Source organism: Lissotriton vulgaris, chromosome 9 (genome assembly GCF_964263255.1).
Source record: "Lissotriton vulgaris chromosome 9, aLisVul1.2, whole genome shotgun sequence".
Lineage (NCBI taxonomy): Eukaryota > Metazoa > Chordata > Amphibia > Caudata > Salamandridae > Lissotriton > Lissotriton vulgaris.
The window spans coordinates 513,451,700-513,476,782 of record NC_141697.1 but is presented as its reverse complement, the minus strand read 5'-3'; the positions used below and the strand labels follow the sequence as shown (position 1 = coordinate 513,476,782).

General features: G+C 42.7%; 1 protein-coding gene across 1 annotated transcript in view; it reads left to right on the top strand.

The window, feature by feature from the left end:
- SLC35F4 (solute carrier family 35 member F4) overlaps nt 1-24,073 on the top strand; it is a 581,324-nt gene extending 557,251 nt beyond the window's left edge. Inside the window, exons 6-8 of the mRNA XM_086937979.1 lie at nt 3,572-3,764; nt 14,464-14,553; nt 23,636-24,073. Coding sequence (XP_086794105.1) covers nt 3,572-3,764; nt 14,464-14,553; nt 23,636-23,877 — 525 coding nt within the window. The 3' untranslated portion in view covers nt 23,878-24,073. The remainder of the gene's footprint in view (nt 1-3,571; nt 3,765-14,463; nt 14,554-23,635) is intronic.
- The last annotated feature ends 1,010 nt before the right edge of the window (nt 24,074-25,083 follow it).

Here is a 25,083-nt window from a genome sequence, read left to right as displayed (position 1 = left end):
GCAGAAAGAACAATTGGCAGAGCTTGAAGCGCATCAGGTGTCTTTGACGACACAACTCAATCTGGCCCCTAGCCCGTCTCTCCAGTGCAATTTGCTATAAATGCAACAAGAAATACAACAATATCAAATGGGGGAGGCCAAAGAGATCTGGGAAGCATCACAGCACTGGATATATCAGTGGGGCGATAAGTCGAGTAAAATGTTCCATAGGCTATGCCAACCCGACAAAGTCCCCCGCTATAGTGCCTACCGTACGAAATCCCGACGGGGGCCTCTGCTCCTCGCTGGACCAAGTGACCCGGTAATTCGCCCAGCATTTTACCTCCCTATATGAGCATCGTGAGCACCTATCATACGGCTAAATAGCGGAATTTATTAAAGATATAACACTACGTAAACTCACGGACCACGTGCAAGACAAACTTAAGGTTCCTATTACATTAGACGAGCTGACCGCGGCTCTGCATGCTATTTGTCCGGGGCGGGCCCCTGATCCTCCTAACAGGTTCCCAATGGAATTCTTTTAGCCGAACATGTATATTTTAGGCCCCCATCTACTTGCCGCCATACACTACGACATGAACAGGGTATTTTACCACAGGACTGGAGACATTTAGAGATAGTTTTATTCCACAAACCAGGGTGCCCTCCAGAAGACCCATCATCGTACCGCTCCATTTCCCTCATTAATTTTTTGCCTAATTTGTTAGGAAAGGTTCTAGTGGATCACCTCCGGTCGTGTGTGATGGATTTTATTCACCCAGACCAGTCGGCCTTCATGCCACAAAGGGCTACTCGCCACAGCATACGTAGATTACATAATGCCATGGTGATGGCCCCTACTTTGGGGCACCCAGCAGCCCTATTATTAACAGACATGGATAAAGCTTTTGATTCACTCAGCTTGGTCTATCTGTTCCCATTACTTGAGGAGGTCAATTTTGGCCCTCGCTTTATCGCATAATTCCAGCTCCTCTACACTAATCTAACAGCCTCTGTCCGAATAGCTGAGTATCACTCAGATCCCTTCCATATCCACAGAGGCACAAGGCAGGGCTGCCCGTTATCCCCGCTGCTGTTCCCCCTAGCGGTGGAACTCTTAGCAGCCTGGGTTCATGGTGACCCAGTGCTTCGAGGGTTTGAATGGTCCCAAACTCACTTAGACTGCATTTCACTCTATGCGGACGACGTCCTCTTTTTTATGACTGATCTGTGGTTTTCGGGACCGCGTATCCTACAAATCCCTACATTTTTGGGGGAAAATACTGGTCTGCACACTAACCCCACTAAGTGCGTGCTCTTTCCAGTATTCGGCAACTAGGGACGAGGTACCTGGGTGACACAGCTGTCACATGCAACAGAGAGATTCAAATATTTGGGAATCTTCATATCGCCATGCCCTACGGTTTCATTGGCCAACAATATCAGCCAGCTGCTAGCTAGTCTCAATAATGAAACAACAATATGGTCCTCCCTCCCACTATTGTTGTATGGCTGATCGGCCATTTTCAAGATGGTCTCGTTACCCAGAATTGTTTATAGAATGCAAAACTTCCCTTACAAGATTCCACGATCCTGGTTTGCACAAGTGAATGCTATACTTAATACATTTCTCTGGAATGGGGGAGCGATCAGAGTGGTGCTACACACTTGTACACAGTCCACGTACTGTGGGGGAATTGCAGCGGCAGACGTCTATGCCTATTATGTAGTGTCCGACATCTTGATAATTAATGAATGGTGATATAACTATCCACTCGAGCATGCTGCAATGGAAAAGACCCATCTTCTCCAGCTCCTCCACCCTGGAGAAGTGGTGATCCAGCTTTGGCAGACTACAGTCCGACAGATAGGATGGTACAGGACTCTAACACAAACGACCCCCCTATGGTATGGTACATATCTCTGTCCTGTGGCTGCCATACAGGGTTTCTGTGCGTGGGACTCGGTGGAGATCCCGACCCGAGGAGATGTAATGGGGGTACCACATTGAAATCATTCCAGCAACTTCAGGGAGACTTTCAATTACATAAGATCCAGTTATATAAATATCTTCAATTCCATCACGCTTTGACCCCACTGATCCAGGCCCTAGAATCCCTACCGGAATTCCACCCTCTTAAAGACGCCTTTTAATGTGGGGCCTGGGCCTACATAAAATCAGACAAACATATCAAACATTGACAACTCACACCCAGACCACCCTAGACAAGACCAGACGAGCGTGACAGGAGGTCATTCGCGACCTGACAGACGACGACTGGACAGAGGCCATTGACAGCCCTCGGGGCTCGGCGGTGTCTACACGGTATCGTCTTACACAATTCAAATATTTACACCGAGCATATTGTACCCGAAACAGACTGTGGGCAATGGGCGCTATCCTATCCCCTACATGCTTGAGATGTGAAAGGGAATACTGGACTTTTTTTCATAATTAATTAATTAATTAATTAAAGGTTTATATAGTGCTAGGATCGACTCCCGGAGGAGTATCTCCGCGCTTCAACCGCTGCTAAACCCTTCCTGGCTTCCCTGAGAGATGGTCCCTTAGTGGGTATCTCCAGGGTGAGACCAGGCATCCCCGGCGGTCTGGTGGGGCCGTTAGTGAAGATGAGGCAAGCTAATGCCCAGAGTTGCAGAGTGTGATCGCTGATCAGAGTGGGCACCGAGGCGAGAGAATTATCGAGTCCGCTGACCCTGGTCCAGAAACCTGCCGCGTCGGGAATCGAACCCTGGTCCCGGGCCGTCCTCTGCTCTCAGGTCTGCCGCCTCTAACCAGTGAGCCACACTGCTTCACATAGCGTCTGGGAGTGTTCCACATTGCAACCCTTCTGGCGCAGGGTATCCTCTTGCCTCAGTAATATATTATCATGGGAACACCCACACGATCCACACCTCTTTCTTTTGCATAGAACAGATGAGATTGGGACAATAAGTATAAGCAGTATTTACTTTTTTAGCCCTCTCTATTGTCAAACGCGATATTGCACAGCTATGGAAAGGGACTTCCCCCGACTCTTGGCAATTCGAAGACAGAACTGGATAGATGTATGAGTGCGGAAATTGCAGTATTTTTGGCACATGGCTGCCCCAAAAAACACCTACGAATCTGGGCCCTTTGGCAACGTACTGTGGGAATGAGCTCCTCCCTCTACCATCAACGGACCCCTAAACTGAAGTCACTACATAGGTGCATTTCTCTGGACTTATTTCTCTTCACATTAGGCTTGTCTGTCTATCTGCAACCATATGCTGGGTTTGTCTACTTGAATCTGGAACTGTCTGCATATTGTTTTTGTTGGGATTCCCTGCATGTTGGCAGGTTTTGCAAATATTCTGTAATGATGGTATTCCTGTCCATCCATGCTCTCTTACAAGTACTTGTAGGCCTTATGCCCAAATATCACCGGACTAACCAAATAAAATCTGTTTAAAAAAAAAAAATCTCTCTTTTGTTGTCTTTAGAATTCTCCTTTCCAGTACATCAGTAATATTGAATTAACAGTTTACACCCCTTTGCTAAAAGTAGCAATTATGACAACGCTGTATGTTTTTGTTTCTGTTATAGGTTTTATTCAAAATGTTTCTTGGGACTGCCAACTTTGGTGAAGCAGCGCACTTTTTTTCAACTTTGGGTTTCTTTAATTTAATTTTCATTTCTTGCACACCAATAATTCTGTATTTTACCAAAGTGGAGTACTGGTCTTCATTCTCAACACTGCCTTGGGGCTACCTCTGTGGAATGGCTGGACTATGGTTAGGTATGTAGTGCAAGTTTTGATTTGAAGTGTATTTGAAAATCCTGTAATCACCAAATAAGGTTTTTACACATTCTGTTAGATATATGTGGTACAATGTGTGCATTGAAATGGTAGTTTAAAATTTTCAGATGGATGTATGTTCCTTACAGCACTTTTCTCAATGTGTCCATTGAAATTTTGGGACAGTTCCAACAAGATATGCAAAAGTAATGTTCTGACCAGGCTCTGAAAGTACTCGTCAAATAGGGAATACCCAAATGGCCTCACAATTAACGCAGTTTGGGAAAAAATTGTGATAAAGGTCAAAGCATTCAATGAGCTAACATTGATATGAAGTAAAGACTGCATGATCCATGAAAAAGAGAACTTGAAAAATATCCGGCAACAAAGAAACATTCATTACAAATTGGGGGCCCACCATGGAGCTTTGAAAGATCATTGAGCCTGCTTCACAGATAGGAAATCGCTATGCCTGTGAGTATGACCGATGGGTAGAGGTCACCTCAGTGAACACCATACAGATTGTCACTACGGATGCTGGATCAGATGCCACAGGATGACAATCCAGATGCCGTAAAAGCCACCTGACGAGATAATTGCCTTGATGAAAGTTCAGATGTTCATGGTAGTGTCTGTCCTAGATAAAGTAAAGGGTGCATCATAAACTCCAATCACTAATCTTACCTCACTTATCGCAGAGTTAAATATTGTCTTAGTAAATTCATGCACTGTATCCAGGAATGTTGAACTTCATGGGTTTATTGTTATTCCTATAGTAAAAATAAGAGACAAGAGAGGGTAGGTATATGTTCAGTTCAGTCCTCAGAAGAATGCATTCAGCATGATGCTTGAATCATGCCAGGGGTACCTGCTGCATTGAATCCTGCAACATTTGAGAGAAGTTTGGAAAATTACCAGTGGCCAAATTATCAGAGATCTTGTTCAGAATGTACTGGATCATTCAAATGAAGGTATAGTACCACAGGAACTTTCAGATGTGGACGGATTCGAAAGAACTATTGAGGATGTAGTTGTCTAATTTAGCTTGGAAGAGCAAGAGAAGTTGAGAAGGTGTATATATCGCGGGTACCAATATCTCCAGGTGTACGGACTTCTCAAAGATAAGAAGGAGAACACATTTGGCCCGAGTCACAAAGGTATGTACATGTAGTAAAGTTACGACTACTGAGTCTCTGCACTTGGGGCGGAATCTCCACACTGAGAGCTATAATGTGGAGATTCCACCCCTAGTGCGGAGTCTCTGCAGTCTCACCTTTACTACACGTTCATACCATTGTGAATCGAAGCCTTATGTTCCAGTCAGAAAGGAGGAATTAATGAATGAATCTGTTATACCGTCCCCGAATCCGCTTGTAATTCCTCATTCTCCTCGTTTCACTCATATATTTCGACTGCTTTCACCCAGCGGCTCCCGGTGAACTTGATTTAGTCAATTTTCATGAACCCTAAATGTGTTGCCTTGAATGCTATGTGAGAGATAATTTTATAAAGTGTACGCTATTAACATATAACTGATGGGGCCTCGAAATCCATTACCGGCCCCATCAGAGACACATAATGGGGTCCTTCAGCAGTCCTTTCATGTTGCATGAATTAGTGCATGTTGGGATAAGTATTGATTGCCTCACTGTATCGGCTGAAAACTGTGCTCTACCAATGCTGGCGTCATGAAAGAGACTGAATTTGGAACAGCAGCTTCCAGTACTCAATAGAAGCAAGCATGGGGCACCATTGATTAGTGCAACTGCAATTACACAACAGCAGAGAAATACAGATACCTTGAACATACTAAGCAGTTCTTCTCTTGCTTCCTCATGCTTGTACTCTGTACTTGCCTCTGCTAATGAGGTGGAAAGTAAATCTGCCTGTGATGGACCAGTCCACAAATTAGCTGTTACCAGACATTTGTTTGTTCAGTAAAGAGGTGGCGCTGTTTCTCTCCAGATATGTAATTCTGATGACATCTGTGCTTTCATGTTTAGCCACCAGTCTCATTACTGTCTCATTTTGTGAGGATAGTCAATCCCTATATAGTATTACTTACTTTAACATATTTAATTAGCACAGGCATATGTTGGACTATCAAGGGCTGGCCAAATAAGGTGTTTTGTGATAAGGACATTTATGCTGTTCGTTAGAGAAGAAAAGGTTTCTATTTTCCCGGTTTTATTGTTAGGAAGACAGTTTTAAAGGTTCACCTAAGTGTTTCAATTAAAAAAATAACATTCTTACTTTATAGTGTACACAACTGGAACTTAAAGTAATAAAACTGCGTTTGTTGTTTCCAAAGGTGCGTGAAAATGTATCTTTGCGATTAAAAAACAACCATAATGCAAAGATACCTAACCACCCTTTCCAAAGAACGATTTCCAACAATACAGAACTATTGGGATATACGTATTGCTATTACTCATGTAAGTATTTGGATGTATGACGGTACAACACGTACCGTCACAACGCATACCTTTACCACGCGGCCGTGACAACGCAAGTCGTTACCACGACTTGCGTTGGGGGCACGGATTTCGAATAGTATAATTTACTATTCTAACACCAGTCCCCGTGGACCCTAGGGAAGGGGTTGGGATAGTAAATTAACTATTTGTAATCCTTTAGCGCCCTCCAGCGCAAGTCGTGGTAACGACTTGCGTTGTCACGGCCGCGTGGTAAAGGTACCGCGTTGTAAAAACATCGTGGTAAACGATGTTTACCAAGTATTTTCAACTGGTTCCATTCTCAAACTAAATTTAAAGAATCATTTGGCATTTGGATACAATGTTAGGGAGGGTGCACCACCACGTGAAATATCTTATCCAGGCTGTAGACAAGAGTCCACCTCTGAGGTGTCAGAAGCAGGGCCTACTTTGCAGCACTCCAAGGGGCAGATTTACAAAGAAGTCACACAGCTCAACACAGCAAGACAACTTACTGGGTGAGAGGGAAAGCGCACAAATGTACCATTCTAAGATATAATGCATTCCTGCTCCCTCTCTGCTTCGGCTCACTGAGTGCTGCCTAGCCCCAACACAGGCTCCTTGCTCAATGGTCTAAGGGTGCCTTTGTTACAGACAGGATTTTGTTTTGTGCAGGAAAGGTACACCTGCCTGTATATTCTGGCACAAAACCAATATTTGAGGCAGTTTTCTCTTTCTGCTTGTTTTGCAGAATGCAGCACCCGTAGAAAGAGGAAATAATGAAATTAAGTAATCATTACGTTTCTGTTGGGAAGCTGTTAATTTTGTTGCATTCCCAGCATTACGTCTTTGTATATCTGGGAAAACGTCAAAATACATGGGTGGATGCACGGGAATGCCCGTGCTCCACCCGTGGATCGCCTTCTCAGAGCAAGGCAGCAATTTGACCGACTCTGGCTACTTAGGAATTACTAGGCCATGTTGAGCCACGCAAGGTGGCTTTGCATGGCTTAGTAAATCTCCTTTCATAAAGCAAAGGCAACACAAGGTCTCAGTAAATCTGTCCCCAAATGTCCACTGCTTGGAATACTTATGTGTACTGCATTATAGGCTGTATAGGCGGGAGCAGGTGAATGAATGAAGGAATGAACGAAGCGGCATTTGTAGAGCGCGTGGCTAACCGGAGGCCTCCCAGCACTATAGGTGGTGTTGGGAATGAGAATAGGTGCCAAGGTCTGAGTGAATAGGCAGTGTCACTTACATAAAACACATTTGTTACAGGAAATTAGAAACAAATTTCAACTCACCAAGCAACCAGTTCCTTCCTTATTACAAGTTCTTCATGACTCCAAAAACACTTCTACTTTGTAGTAAAAAAAATTCTTTATGTGCTGATGCCGGACAATTGATGCTCAAATGAAGACTTCAGGCTTATTTTCTTTAATAGCGCCAACAGGTATTAGAGCGCTTCACAACGGAACCGGACTCTGTTACACTATTTTTCCTTTTTAGACACAGGACGATAATGTGGTTTGCACAGAAACACAAGCTGTTGAGCGAAGCTAGGATTCGAACCTGTTCCCCCATGTTCAAAAGTCGAAAGCTCTAGACAGTAGTCACATTGCCTCCACAGTGCAACTCTTTTGTGCATTGGTGGAGTACACTTTTTCCTATTTCGCGCATCTGAACATATATGAGGTGAGAAGAGGCAAACATGTGTAGACTGTAGCTCCCACAGCTATAAAATGCACTTTTTACAGTGGCGAGTTCAGCCAATTTGTATGGGAAGTAATAAACGGTGGAGCATGCCTCAGCTTTGCATTCAAAGCGTCATATAGAGTGACCTAGAAAGCTGGCTATGAAACACCTGCAGTCATGGCAACAGATCCAGGAAGCGAGCTCGTGACAGCAAAATGAAGCACTGCCAAAAACGTCACAATGGTAGGAATTACAGTTCTTATAGTACATATTGGCTCCAGATAACATATACATGTACGGACTACATGTAACATTTACAGGATTGAATCTCCATCAAAACAAAATGCCTTTAAATTGAGTTTTCAGACATTGCACAACAAGTCCCCCTGCATCCCATAAAACCTATAATTGTTTTCGCTATCTGGCCTGTGTATCCAGCAGTGAACTCACACCTTTGCTTCCATTTGACCTGTACATTTGCTAAACAACTTAATGACTCAGTCACATTTCTGCTGCTCTTGCTGGCAATTGAAAAATATGAAGAACATTCTTAAATATTTTGGAATGAGTTTAAATTTGCCAAATATATAAAATTATAGTAAAATCCGCATCTGCTCAAAGCTGGCAGTTGTATGCCTTGGGATGATACGAATAACGGCATGCAACTTGCCGAGTACCTTTACTGCAAAAATACTTAACAGAGTTTGATGATATCCCTCATCGAAATAAGCGTGCATAACCACAAAACAGTGTATGTAATGGAACACAATTTCTTGTACTGAACCAACCTTTTCCCACACAACCCATAACAAGTCAAAACCACTAGCAAATATGGAATCTAGAGCAAAGACCAGACCACACATGATGATCACAGCACTAAGATGGTATGGGAGATATATTTTTCGAAAGTGTACCTCCTTTACATTCTGAAAGGAATTTGGTATCTGTAGTATTATTATATTTTGGTCCCAAAGAGCAAATAAGGATTGGGCAAAGTTGTGATATCAAGAGGCCAGACATTGTCGCAAAAGCCATAGCGAGAAATTGAGTTTTAAATCTATCAAAAGGAAAGAAGTCTTTCACAACTCTAAAGAGAGCTCAGATAATAAAAGAAAAATACACTTACATAACCAGAACCACTGCAGAAAATGAGGACGACAATCGAGCAACCCAAAAAGGTCACATCAACAACAAAAACCTGCTCCCAATCAATACAATGACCTTCACTCATGAACAATCTAAATCACATAACATATGTTTCACTAACTCACATACTAAAAATCAATACCCATATGCGATTTACAGCCGAAAAGTGAGCCAGAGGAGTATGTGAGAAGAAAAATATTTAATATGAGCAAATCACATATAGAAAACAATACAAAGAACAGATCAGCATTGTAAACAAGGGAGAAACCATAAATCAAGGATGCAATACTGCCTTAAGTAGATTCACTAGCAAAACTACAACCAGCAGTTGTTTCTACAGTGGTCATGTCTCTAAGGTCTACATTGCCCGCTGGGTTCACTTGTCAGTCCTACTTTCGATGCGATCAAACTGTTTCCTTAAGGGAATTGAGACCGATCTAACATATCATGAACATCATGTATTTCTGGGCATAAATGACATTCAGAAATATCACTAGCAGTACTAGGCCCAACCGTGTTAAAATGACATCAGTAATGAGAACACTTTGGAAAGATCCCATGTTACCTCCCCAGCATCTTTATGAGGTGCGAAACACTGTCAGAACAAAGCCCAGCTTAACAATTCGTATAATTCAATACCACACAGTTATAGGATGCTCCCCAGATCACAACAATATCAGAAATGTGTGCACACAGATAATTACAACACTTTTAAACAGCACAGTGGGCCAAGGCCGCACGGGTTAAAACCAATGTCAAATGTAGTATATTTTGGCAGTGAATTAACGTGTACAGCAACACTGTTGTGCAGTGTAATTAATAACAGGCAGCCATTCTCACACACCCACTCAGGGTCCCAGGGAAGAGGGTGGGGGTAGGTAGCAAGGCTTATTATGTGGCAGTTGACAAATGGAGGTTTGTCCACTACTTGGGAAGTTCAAAGACGGTATGCGGAGCAGAAGCGGGTTGAGGGTGATAGTCGTTTAATCATGGGATTCCACACTGTGCCTTTTGGCACCAGCTCAGTTCTGTGAAGCACAGGGGTAGACATGCAGTCTCATGACCCACTTCTGATCACTCTCAGAAGCGTTCCTTAGCCCAGTCAATTACTCTCACCACCCATGCCCAGTCCTAGCAATAATACCCGGCAACACAAAGTCGTTGAGCAGGAGAGGGCAGTTGTTCTGTCACACTGAGGTCACAAAAGGAAAAATCAATGAATGGGGGAAAGAGCAGGGAAGACTATCGTAAGAAGGAGGCACCCCATCAAACACATGTTGATCAAAGCAGCACTCAGGCAATCCAGGAACCACTAAACACAAAATTGCTCCTCTGCACCTCCCTGGAAATGAGGCACAACATCTGGTGCACGTTGATCTGAGTCGCAGAAGACAATTCCAGTCACACACAATGAAGAGTTGCCAATTCCGTACCTCCCTGAAAATGAGGCACAGCGTCTGGTTAGCATTGATACGGGTCACACAACACATTTCAGGTCACTCACAATGAAGTGTTGCAAATTCTGTACCTCCCTGGAAATGAGGACAGCGTCTGATGTGCATTGATATGGGTGACACCAGACATTTCTGTTCAAACACAACAAAGAGGTAAAAATTCTGTACCTTCCTGGAAATGAGGCACAATTTCTGGTGCACTTTGATATGGAAAGATCAATGGGGGAAGGGATCACTTGTCCTGAGTAACCAGGGTTTTGTAATCTAATCGTTTCCGGTTCCGATAAAACATCCTCATTCACGCCCCAAGACTCGGATGGCGGTGTATCTTAGTTCTTGCTGAAGCTGTAGTTAGGGGGCTTCCGCACTAGCAAATGTTCATTTATGTACATTTGCTAGTGCGGAAGCCCCCTAACTAAAGCTTCCTACGCACGCCTAATTCCTTTAACTAGGCCTCTTTTCCAGCACTCATTAAATTTACTTTACCTAGTCATATAAGCCTTTTTATTATCTCTTTTCAACATCACTAATCACTACTGCACTAACCAGTGGTTGACCTCTGGGTGGAGGAAGCATACAACTAAACCCAATGATGCTGTCACGTCACTAACATTAAGGCGGAGAACCAAGATACACTGCCATTCGAGTCTTGGGTCGTGAATGAGGGTTTTTAATCGGAAATGCAAACAATTAGATTACAAAAACCCTGGTTACTCAGGACAAGTGATCCCTTCCCCCATTGATCTTTTGATATTGAAACCAAGGAAGCTGAAAGGGTCACAAACTATTTCCTTCTCCCTCCTTTGTGATACAAAACAGCACTTTGATATGGGTCGCACCAGACAATTCCAGGCACTCACACAGGCGCCAATTCAGCACGGTACACAAGGTTGAATGAGGCACTAGTACGGGTACGCCCTCACCTCCGAAGGTCGCAACCTGTCAATTGGAACCGCTCACAATGAGCATGCAGGCGGCGTGTCACACGAGAGGGATGCTGCACAATCGACGAAGCGTGCCACGTGGGGTCACGCAACCAGTGAATCTGCTCACCTCCAACAAGACACTTATGCGTGTAAAGGCCCCCAGATGCAGGAGCCACACTCTTTAGATGCGGGCAGTACTTCCTGGACAAGGCTATCCTGTCTCCAGGCACAATACTTAGTGCCATGCTCACACTGTACTACCAGCTAGGATCCAGCAGACAATGTGGGTACTTAAAAGGGCTCCACTCTCCAAGTGTCACAAATAGATGGTGTGGGTCCCTCTCAGGAGGTCTTTGATGTCCCTGAGGCCTCCTCAAGAGAAAAGGGGGCAAGCGAACAAGACCTTGAAGAGCAAGCTTCAGGGTGCCACACAGAAGCAGGTAGTCAGTCCAGGCCAGCCACTATTCAGGAAGGGTGCACGGCCCCTCCCAAAGGCAGTAATCCTCCTTGTACACAACAGATTCCTCTGGAATTGTGCACCATGCAGTTCCTGGATTTCTAGTCCCACACACCCACAAGTGTATCTCTACCCTGCTGAAGTATGGCACCAGTAGTTATACTGTAGTGTGCCTTTGAAGTTGGGAGTGGTTCAGAAGGTTTCCCTTTGAGCCACAAATGTCTCCCCTACATTTCTGTCCTGTCTGCCATGGGGCCGTGGAATGCAGATCTTAATCTTTAGTGAGGCCATGATCTGGCTTCCCAGAGGACAAGTGTCAAAACCTCTTCCTCCAATCCATCCAGCCAGGCCCTCAAATGGCAGGAGTCTGTCATTCCAGTTGTATGACCAGTGTTTTATAGCTGTCACGGGGGAATGCCCAGATGTGCTACCCAGCCTCCAGTGTGGACTGGAGTCAAACTAAAAGGCACACAAAGAGTTTTAAAGCAGAGAAATGGCCACTTTCTAGAAGTGGCATTTCTACGCTATTAATGTCACCCCTCTTTACTACAGGAGAGGGTTTGTCATTGTGAATCCAATGATAGGAAACATTATGAGGCTGCTCCACTGCAAGCCGTTATTGCAGCTTGAAGTAATTTTAATCATTCCCCATTGATAACCTATAGGAAGAACACACCTAATAGGTAGTGAAAATACACATGGGTATTTCTTACTACCTGGGCAGGGAACACACATGTGTACCTGCCATGCCTTTCCCCTACCACTTGCTTAACCCCTTAAGACTTACCCCCGGGGTGACATAGTGGTACTGAAAGGTGCCTCAAGATTGGCCAGTGGATTGGAAAGGCCAACCTGCGTATAAGTGCAATGGCAGGCTTGAGATATGTTTAAAACATCAGGAAAGCGTCGCTTCCTAACTGCATTTATAGTGGGAAAGTGCCCAGAGCCCTAAGAACACTAAAAGAGAATCAGCAAAACCCAGGAGAAAAAAAGCGAAAAGTTTTCGGAAACACTACTTCAAGATGTCAGGTCTAAGAGTCACAAATCAGGCAGTTTCTGCGTAATTTTTTAGCATTACCACAATTAGGGAGGTGTGTAAGTTGGCCATAAAGACAACTCGCCATACCTATTTTAAGCACTTGTCCCTAATGTGTGCTCCAGAGCTTGTGCTTCATTTGACCTTTCTGCGCTTTACAATCTCTTTTCCTAAGGCATGGTCAGTGTTGTGCTCTTTATAACATCATCAGTTCTCCTCGTTTACAATTTCTTGCTATAACACAATAAATTCAACCGAAATTGGCTGTAAGGAGTGGGCGAATTATCTGAGAAGCACATTCTCCTAATATCATTGAATTACCATCTATGCTATACTCAAATTATTTACCCTGTTTTGGAAGTAGCATGTCTAGGAACAGTTACCGAAGATCATGGGGAGAGCTAAATACTTTTGAGCTTTGTGATGGAGAATAAGGGTTGATGCTTAGAGTTACTTGTCTTTCTGTGGGGGTCTTATATTTTGCTGCCAGTCTTCTGTCACCATAGTAGGAGATCTTCCCTTCTGCCGTGCCAGCAGGCTGGCAGGATGGCCACCAAAAGATAAATAAGTCTGTTGGTCACCTTTTTGGACCTAAAATGTACATTTTATTATGTTAATAGTAGTTGTACTGTATCCCCCAGATGCATCAAGAACCCATTTTGCTATTCCTTAATAGCGAAAAATAACGATTCGCTATTAAGGAATAGCAAAATGCAATGCATGAAGAAATTACTAAAAAAATATTGATTTCTTAAAATTCCTTAATTGCTACTCGCAAATTGCGAGTCGCAATTAAGGAATACCTCCCCATTCATTCCTATGGGCCTAGAGGCCCATAGGAATGAATGGGAAGACATTCTCAATTTGCGAATCGCAATTAGCGAATCGCAAATTGAGAATGCGAATTCAAGGGTGCAGGGGTGTCCAAAGGACACCCTGTTGCACCCCTGAAATTGATCTGTGCACATATGTTGCGCACACACATGCCCTTAGTGCATGTGTGTGCGCAACATGAAACTTCAAAGTTTTAGCAAATTACCATGAAGTTCAACTTCATGGTAATTTGCGAGCCCTATTAGTGAAATCGCTATTTTTTTTAACTTTAATGTATTGCATTTAAGGAATCTCAATTTGAGATTCCTTAAATGCAAGTAATCACAATTTTGCGATTTCTTAATTTGCGATTTTTGCATTTGGGATGATGCATCCCAAATGCAAAAATACCGGTCGCAAAGGGGCAGATTCTGAGACTCTGCCCCTTTGCGAGCGGATTTTACCTTGATGAATCTATGCCTATGTTTGTTATTACTTATTTAGTGATATAATCACTGCTCAATCGGTTCTTTGTATTGTCTGCACTGGCAATACTTGTTTCAGTCATTATGATGTTCTTTTCAATTGCTTCAAGAGGTTTCATGGCATTTGAGATGGGAAATAACACCAAAGATGATTTGTAAAATAGAAATAACTTCCCAAATTTGCATCTGTCCTTACTTTTGCCCATTATGATTGATCATAGCAGTGTCTGTCCTTGTTTTTCTTTGCAGCCTTTAATGTATTGATAAATGTCGGCGTGATGCTTACCTATCCAATACTGATTTCGATCGGCACGGTTCTGAGTGTTCCTGGTAACGCAGGTAACTACTAATTAATTTAGAAAGCATGTCACAATATTTTTTTATCACTATCTTTTTCAGATAATGTCCGTGTACTGCTTACAATCAGTATTGTTCGTTGTTTTTCTTATAATAAATTTATTTTACTGTGTGCTTATCAAGATAATGTACTGAAATGTGCTTAGAATAGAGGGTTTTAGCCATTTATCAGGCAATTAACGAAAGCCCATTTAAAGGTTATATTGAGCATGGTCTGGATTTGCTCATAGAAGACAACTTTGTCAGAATTTCAAAATGTTGGTCTGTTTTAAGTTACTGACCAGAGTTCCATTTGTCCCTATATTTGCGAAATCATGGATGTATTTTCCAAAATCCAGCTTAACCCCTTGCATGCTGATGACGACCCCCAGCCGTCATGCACTACGGCGCTTGTGTGCTGATGACGGCTGGGGGCCGTCATAAACCCGCCCACTTGCGATTTTGCCGCACAGTCGCAGAATCGCGGCCGCATGCAAGGGCTTAAGTTACACTGCGACTTTTTAAATGGTCTCCTATATTCCAGGGACATGCCTTCATTTATTTAAGTCATTTTAAAATGACGAGATAAGACCAACATTTGACAGGAGAGCATTTGTCCGACAGGATGGGTCCTTTCATTGTCTTCTGCAGAAGTGCACAACTTCCACTGATTGCACTCAGTGGTAGAAATATGAAGAAGTTACAGAGTGCTTTGTGGGCACAGACAGACCTCTTTAAATAAACTAAATCTTACCTTAGTTGCTGCATCTTTGTTATCAGGCTTGGGGCTCCATCCCTCACTTTTCCCTTAGCTTGTCTGTTTCAACAGTGTTCTATTCCCTGTTCTATTCCCATATCCTAGAACCTTGCGGTGCTATGAACGCGTATCATGTTTACTTATAAACAAGACAGCTGTGGGCTATCACTTCCAGTGAATATGCTCTTTCCTCAACTTTTTCATGCACTCCCACTGGGTAGGACTTACACCCCTCATCCCTCTAATGCTCAACATCATACCACAGAAGGCTTTGTGTCATCCATGCACCATGCAAGGGGACACAGGGTGGCGCAAAACCTAGAATGAGATTGACCAAGCCATGCAAGGCACATTGCATGGCCCTGCGTGACTTGGTAAATCTGGAGTAACACAAGGCAGTGCAAGTCACTGCCCCAGCGCAATCTGTGTTTGAGCGCATCTGACAGAAGCGTCCGCTACGTGCGTTAGACTCTGTTGGTTCTTTTCATCACCGTAGGGTCGAACTGAGAGATACGAATCGCACAGACTGTTTAAACTACGCATTTTAACAAGAACTCTACTGCTACTAGTATTGTGGTATATTTTGACGTTATTTGGTCTTGTGCTAAGACTTCAACAACCTTGAGAAGAGCTGCTGAGAACGCCGTTTTCCCCGTAGCGCTGAAGCAGGGAGCCGTGGGCTCCTCGTGAAGATCACAGTGTACACTGGGAAGCCCGTGGTCCATGGGTTGTGCGACACACCCACCCATAGATTTTGGCACATTCTCAGATTTACCATGAGTGGTAGACCTGGGAATGCTTCAAAATGCCTTGCCTTCCCAGGAGAGGTATAAAAAGGAGAACATTTAGATTTTTCCTCGCTTGTTTCTCTTTTTTCATATGTGCTGCATTCTGCAGTACACAAAGAAAGAGGAAAAGGCCTTAAAGGACTGTTTTTTGTAGGAAAGTGGCCCTTACTGCACATAAACAATCTTGCCTGCAACGCAGGCACATTTGCACCATGTTGAAAGGATGCCTGCGTTGGTACGAGGCAGCCAAGAGTAGGCCAGCTCAAGGAAAGGGCAGGAATGTTCCATATCTTGGTAGATATGGCCCATTTCTACCCTTGCACGCAGCGCAGCAAGGCGTGAGTAAATGATAAATAAGGCGCACAGGCCAGATGCCATAGTAGGAGTGATGTGTGGTTTTTCAAATTCAAAGACTAACGAGTGGACTTACTGGGGCTCAGGGCAGACTAGTCCTGAGAACTGAATTTGTTTTAGAGCCTGAGATTTTTGAAACATTCACTAAATTTTGTGTATTCCATAGAGAGCCAGATCTACAGGAGATTCCTCCACCGATTATGCGGTGGCGTAGTGACAGTGTGAACTGGGAGAACTACGGTTAAAAAAGAAATTAAATCTGTATTTGTAAAGCGCAAACTACTCACCCTTACGGGTCTCAAGGCACTGTCATGGAAATTAAGTGAGCTATTGCCCAGAGTCACATGGTGCTGAGCTGAGCTGCTACCGGAGCTGGGGATTAAAACGTGAACCCTGTGCTCCGAAGTCAGCTGCCCTGGCCACTGCACCACAACTCTCTTCTTACGGTGTAAGATGGACTGAGACAGAATGGTATCGCATTGCTCTGTAGATACCAGTCCACTACATGATCACAGCTCCTACAAATGTTAGCTACAAAACTGCGCTGATTGTTAGAAGTGCACATCAGAGAACGTAGGTGCAACAGCTAAGCTGTGGACTACAAACACCATAAAGCTTATGGAAGCTAGCGCCAAAGGGCCAGAGAAAAGAAGAAATGTTATTCTCCTACAATAACCATCTTTCCCTCAACCATCCAAGTGGATACACATGATCCCCACCTGGCCAGTCTAACCCAAAGTGAGTCACTGTGTTTTGAAATGCATACTGATCTAAATAGCAGCACTAACAATACTGAGCAAAAAGTGTCCTCGGTGGAGGACATCCTGGAAGAGACAAAAACTATGTTTACTCATACTCTTTCTGAATTGTCTACTCATCCTTCTAATCTTCCACAGCCTCTAAATTCTTTTTGGCATGTACAGTCGAATCTCTTATCAAATGTGCCATTCTTAAAGTCTGTTTGGTGGCATATTAATGTCCTTTTACCACGATCTAGGAATTTGTCTTTCTTTTCCTTGTGATACATGGACTATCTCCTACTAGACACCATCTTTTCAACATATTAACCCTCCAGGAAATCTTCTCAAGTATGTGGAGAGTCATAAAGGAACAGCTTGGGGATTTCCATTATTCATATATTCTTCCTGAGTAACGCTAACCAGATATTCAATATTAAACTCTGAAGCACTGTTCTTAAAAATGGACCTGTCCCTGACTCCTTTCCTGATTTTCATTAATTATAGGCCAGATCAGTCAATATATTTTTTTCTTTGGGATATAAACAGTTTTCTTTACTCAGTAAAATCCTACCCCACACACAAATTCTTCAATGTCACCCTAACACACGATCTCACTACTCTAAACACCTCACCATCGACAGAGGAAATACACTGTCTTGATGACATACTCGTTGGGCACATCTTAATTTACTTTTTTGATTATTATCCCGCTATCCTGTAGAGACCATTTTCTTACAGGATTTCACATCCCTTGACCAGAAGCAAACAACTTCCAAAACATCCCCACAAACTAAAACTCTCTTGAGGCCCGAGGTCTTTCCCTGTATTCAATTATTTTTCAAAGTGCAACCTTCTGTGACCTATCTGCGGATTGCTAGTATAAATTCTCTATGTTATAATTGCATACTATCTTACTGAACATCTGGAATTGCATGACTTCCAAGAGTCTACTAAATGTCAGTGCCTCAATCTGAACATGTTTACCCGAAACCTAACAGCTACTAAACAAAGCTTTCATCACTTGGGTTGTAGTCTGGAATATCAAGTGTAGAACAGTGACCAAAATATCAACAACAACAAAATATCAAAGAGGTAAATGCATTTAGATTTGATAATGGAAACCAGCAGCAGACAGGCATTCTTCACTTGTCCTTTCAGATCCATTATCTACAATGTTATCAGTGCGTGACGAGCGATGAGCCATATTTCTCATAATGAACTTCCAAGGATGTTGGGCAGTCACTATGTCTCCTTTGCAGATCACAACATGAAATAGTTCAGCATCGAAAGGAGCATCAGACTTTCATTTCTATGCTGATGAACAAGAACTCAATCTCTTCTAGTGAGAGTCGTGACATCTTCACATGTCAACTCTTGTCTACATAGGCTTGTATGTTCCTTTCATGATACAAGTCTTTCATGCATATTTCTTCCTCAATATTTGCTCCTCTGTTGATCCATTGAGGTAACTTGATCGTCATGGCTCTCCCAAACATCAAGGTTGCCAGGCTTTCATCTGTGGTTGAGTGAGCGGTTGAGCGGTAAATTCAAAGGGTATATTTTTAGACAGCTGTAATGTCAAGCTTCTCTAGTACAGAATGCTGGACAATTTTCTTTAGAGTACTCATGAAACACTCGACAAGGCAAAAAAGGGGTGCTCTTCTGATGCTTCACATAAAGATAACGGTGAAAGTCTCTGAATTCTCGACTGTTTAAAGGTGGGTCAGTCTAAGACTTTAAGATTGCAGGAACACCCCAGGTCACAAAGATGCTGTCTAATCTCTCTATGACATGTGCTTGAGTGATAGATGAGAGATCTTCACTCAATGGAAAGCTGGAATATTCATCAACGATCACCTTCAGGTGATGTCTGTTGTCAAGAGTACCAATGAAGAACACTGCAATTCTTTCCCATGCATGCATTGGCAACTCTGACATATTTATCGGGTGTTGAGTCGTTTTTAATTACTGGGAGTTGTATAAATATCAGGCCTTTAATTCTCTTTCAACTCTCTCATCGAGATGTGGGAACTAGACTCAGGCTTGCTGAGCTTGTGTGGTGGCAACAATTCCATGATGTCCTTTATAGGCACTTCAATTATCTGTTGTCACAGAAACTTCAAAATACCAATCTCCGAACCATTCAGGATAATCCCTTCCTTAGTAACGGACAGTTCATCTTTGACATCCTTAACATTTTCATATTCACTGGTGAGAGGTCGAGGGTGCTGGTACCAAGACTTATGTGTAATAATGTCTTTCAGTTTCAGCATTTGGCTTGACTTGTGGCAGTGACAATTTGTTCCAATTAAATTTTAGCTGGGGTGTTCAAATTTACTATGAATTTTTTGTACGCTTCAGCCATCTTAGAATGGATGCCAGAGCATTGTAGAGGCCCTCTTGTAAAGTAGTCAGCAGGGTTCTGATCTTTCCCTGGATGATGCATGATGATGCAATTGTATTCTTGCAATTGCAGTCAACAATTTTCAAAGCGAGGAGGCATTTTTGCTTTTGGATTTCCAAATATAGTGAACAATGCTTGATGATCGGTCACAAGCACAAAGGGCTTCCTATACAAGAATAGGTGGAAATGTTCACAGGCCCACACCACTGCTAAGTATTCTTTCTCAGGTTAGGAACAATCATGTTTGAATTGCAAAAGCCACAATACATCTTCGAGAATTTGGGTGTCCGCCTTGCAAGGATGGCACCCAACCCTATAGGGCTAGAGTCAACAACAACCTCAGTTTTAAGCATTGGATCAAAGTATGCTCTTTCAGTGGTGTTCTCAATACCTTGTTATTTTCTGGAAGCTTTGCCGGCATTCATGTGACCAAAGAAAAGAAGCATTCTTTTTCGTCAAGTCTCCTAATGACGCACAGCCAATGGCAAAGTCTTGAAGATATCTAGAGCAATAGCTGGCCATACCAAGGAATAAACGTAACTTGTAAATGTCTTGTGGGGTGTTGGCAGTTGACAGCACTTTCACTTTTGCTGGATCGGGTGTTATGCCCCCATCAGAAAAGATACAGACAAAGAGTTTCAATTTTGTCTTATGTAACTCATATTTCTCAGCATTAAAAGTTAAACGGGCATCAGCGAGCAACTGACACACTTGTGTTAGAGCTTTGTCATGCTCCTTCTGTGTAGCTCTGAAATCCAATAATCTGTAATTGAAAGCATTCATGACAGGTTGTGTGATACGTCGAATTGCATCTTGGAATAGCTCTGCAGCTGATGGCTCACCAAAACTTCTTGTAACGGAACAAATCAACATTGTAGAAAAGGTTGTAATGTACCTGCAATACTCCTCGAGTTAAAACTGATGATATCTTTTATTCAGATCCAGGCCAAAGCATACCTTTGCACCATTCAATTGTGTTATCATGTCGCCAATGTGCCAAACTGGAGGCCTTTTTTGCGTGATACATATCCACGCAGAAGCGTTCAGCTCCTCCACTGTCCTTTTTGGGTACTACCACTTTGGGAGAAATCCATCTAGTTGGACCAGTGGAATGCTCAATGATATTGTGTTCAAGTAGAGATTCAAGTTATTTTTCAACAGCTTCCTGTAAGTGAAAATCTATTTGTCTGCATCTTTGAGCAATAGGACGGATGTCCTCATTAATGTGTAATTGGACTTTCATAGTCTTGAGTTTTCCCAACCCATGAAACAACGAAGGGAATTGACTTACTATTTCAGGATGAACATTCATGTTATAGTTCATGGACATTAGTCCCATATCAGCAGTAGAGCTGAAGCTGAGTAAACAGGTGCTTGACGCCGTACCTTGAAGTACACTGAATGGGTGCCTATACTTTTGTTTTCTTATGCTTCATCGTTGCTACAAATTAACCTTTACTTTTGAGTGTTGTCGTGGGGTAGGTGTAAACTTAAATTTTTGATGGTGTAAGTTGGGGCAGTGGGTACAGTTCATTATATTTCTCCTCAGGAATTATATTTAGTGACGCACCACCATCGATAATGAAAGGTATTAGTGTGATCTTCGGAAAATGTTAAATGACTTTGGTGCTTTGTCGTGTCGATTTCTCTAGGACCGGTGTTTTTCCTCACAGGCAGCCAGTCTAACATGCATATGCTTCTTTGAGGTAAACATTGATGTAACACAACAATCTTCTTTACTTTCACTTGATATTGATACGGAAGAACTGTTTGACAAAGATTTGGATATCGATCAACTTCGCTTGGTGTCGGTTTGCCTCTGCTGATGTGGTCGCTGGGCCTTTTGGGAGCATGTCAAATGTCGCTTCTGGAAAATTCAGGGGCCATTTTGTCTTTGCACCATGATGCACTTACTTTTTCTTTTGCATTGCACACCATCACAAAATGGGTCTCCTGTTCACAGCTTCAGTAGGTGGGACAATGGCGGGACATTTACCTTCGTGTGGAAACAGAAATCCACATCTGAAACACAAATTATTTTTCTGTGTAGAATTCACTGAGTACCCCTCGACCTTGTGCTTCCACTTATTTCTCACATTCATGACTTACTCTGGGTACCTCCGGCATCCATGTCAGCAACTTGTCGAACAGCAAGCTCTTCAGCGAGTGTTCACTGGTAAGCCTTTTGAGGTAGGACTAAGTTCAGTTGCCATTAGATAATCAAAAAATGTCTGGCCAGACTCACTACCTCGTTATCACATCAAAATAATCCCACACACACTTAATAAAAATATACTCTTCTCCTCTCCTCATCTGTTCCCCCTCAAGATTCATAAAAAGAGGAGACCAGTTCTCCTAGTGATTGACACTGTGGTATCAGCATTTTCTTTTGTTAAGAACTCTTTCCTCTTTACTGGTTTTCATAAAAGTCATGCCATTTTTTTCTAATAGTAATCCCTGTGATTTACCTGTGTCCATCATGGTCTGAGCCCAGGGGTGTAGCTACCACTGGTGCAGCAGGTGCGGTGGCACCATGGCCTGAGCCTTCTGGGGCCTATTGAACTCTAACAATACTATACTCTACTACCTCAACAGCAAAGGGCCAATGTTCTTATTTTGCACAGGGTCAGTGGCGGTTCCTCTGCAATGGTGGACAAGCATCACCCCACTGGCTCAGAGCCAGCAGCTGAAAAACAAAATTATATTTTATCATCATTTTATTTTTCAGCTACTGACTGAGCCAGTGTGTGTAAGGAGGGGCGGGGCAGGGTAATGGGAGGGAGGAATTAGGTGACATATGCACTTCTAAGTGCACATGTCTGTTTGGCCGGCCAGCTTAGGCTGGCCAAACCGACATGTGCAGGTAAATTTCTCCAACCCAGCAGAATTGCACAGCCGGGTTGGAGAAACAGCTCTGACTCCCTGTGCCTGAGCAAGCCTTAAACCAGCCCGCTCATGCCAATCCCCAAGCTGCTCTCTTGATATTGGTAATAGCATGAAAGAAGGGTGGGGATTGCACAGGGAGTCTCTGATACTGCCCCGGTGTCTGCTGAGGCCAGGAAGAAGCAAACCACTGAGGCGCGAGGTGGCCAGCAGCTTCAGGTAAGTCTTACTTTTTTATTTTCTCTCGCTGCTCCTCCTCTCGCACTCCCCACACCCCACACCCCACGCCCCCTCCACCTGCCTCCTCACTGTGTGTTTGTGTCGGCCACCGCTGACCAGGGTCCTTGGCATCCTTGCTATGGTACAATCTTTTTCCAAGGATAATTTGATATGTATATGCATTTAATGAGTTCGGCAAATAAAGCACTGGAATAAATAAAAATGCACAATTATTCCAACTTTTTGGGAGTAAATCTATGTGTGTATTTTAAGCAGGTAAAAGACATGAGAACATTTGTAAATACTCATGAAGTTTCGACTTTTGGATGTTCCAAAATTTCCTCTTGGCCACCCTTTGGCCTTTCCCTTGGAACATGCATGTTCTCAGTGTTTTCTCAAATGTACAGTGAAACCCAATAAATGTCTCACGTTTGCTAAAACTTTTGCTCTCAAGCGTACCCAATGTTAATCTTCGGAAATATCAACTTCCTACATTTCATCTCAGTGTAAGACTCTTCGATATGAAGCTGAAAGCATGCAGTTCTGTCATTACCCAGTGTGTACAGCCTATCATTAGATTGCAAAGAGTTTATCATGTAAATAATGGTCACATTATTTTCCAGAAATAGCTGGATGTTCTTTTTTCAAATGTACTAGTCAACGTTTGCACAAGGCAGATTTCAATTGTTAACCTGAAGGAGAAGTGCACTTCCTAGAAGTCAATCAAAATGGCTTCCCTTTTAAAATGTCCCCCATGGAGGAAATTTAATTTGTCTAGTTTGTCATGTTCTAGTCTTTTTGTTCGTGATGACGTATATATTTCGTAATGGGAATAAACAAAATGTGCCACAAAAAGCTTTGTTGGAATTGCAAGTAATATGGGTTTGCCACGCATGCATATCCAGAATAATGATTCATTCTATTTTTTCATGCCTTCTAGCGATCGATCTTCTGAAACATGAAGTGATATTTAGCGTGGTTAGACTGGGTGCTACCATCATCATATGCGTTGGGTTTCTTCTGATGCTTCTTCCGGAAGAGTGGGACGAGATCACGCTAAGATTCATCAACAGCTTGAAGGAAAAGAAAGCCGAAGAACACCCAGAGGACATCGTAGACTCCAGTGTGCATCCAAGGAGCAGGAGCAGAGCCAACGGGACAGTGTCCATTCCGCTGGCTTAAAACTGCCGACATTTTGAATGCACGTGAATGTATATTCTGTGAATATAATTTACTTTTCTCACTACTTGTATGCTTAAATGACAGTATTAATATGAGATGAACTATTACTTAAATGAACAAATAAATGTTAAGATTTATACAGTTATAAAGGAACAGGTGTAAATGACCACAATAAAAGTTTTTATACCTAACGTTTTCCAACTGTCAGTTATTTGACTGATTATTTCTCTGTTGATCGTTTTATTCTCAATGTTATTGTCATTTTCAAAGTTACATACACTGTCGCATTAATGCTATAGAAATTGAAAAAAATAGCATGTCAGCGCTTTGTGCTTTTCTTTAAAACATATGTGTGTCCCACATTAATGCTCTGAATAGCGAGTCCATACCAGTGGTAATCCATTGAGAAGGGGCTGAGTTCCTAGTCCTCATACCTCCTGTGGAAGTTATCATTTTACTTTAATATTAAAGTGTGTCATCCTGGGCCTCCATGTTTTGCTGTACCTCTGAGCACAACCTCCATCACGATGGCTGAGGGTACATTATCATACACCTATCATACCACAAAGCCACGCCCCAACTCTCTCTCTCTCTCTCTCTCTCTTCAGTTCTTTAATACTCTGCAGTATCTTGCAATTCCCATATATAATTATGAATATGATTCAGTCTCTTACCTCTTGTATTCCACAAATTGGTCATCATTCAAACATGTGGAGATTAGGTTCCAGATATCTGTTTCTGTTCCACCCATATAGCGAATGTGGAGCTGCACAGAGGAGTGATCTAAAAACAACCATTGGCTAAGATCTGGGCTCCATATATCTAAATGGGCCATATGTTCTTTTCATTAAAAAGTACTGAGTGTAGAAGAGTGGTGTATGGGAGAACATATGCGATTGCACAGACTGACAGAGCCAACTAGGAAATTGCTCTGCCTTAGCAATATTACAAACACAGACAAATAAAATCTCTATCTAGATTCTGCTTTCCTTGTCACTTTTCTAACTAGATCAATTTTCATGACTACATTAAGCATCACCCAATCATGGTGCCCCTCTCAAATGAACGAGTTTCAGTTTGAGTGCCATATATCATACATGATATTAAGTCCAGTTTTCGTGTAGACTTTAAGTAATGTTTAGGTCTGCCCATTGATTACCTTCACTACCATGATATATCTCCTTGCTTATCTGTCCATGTGCAGTG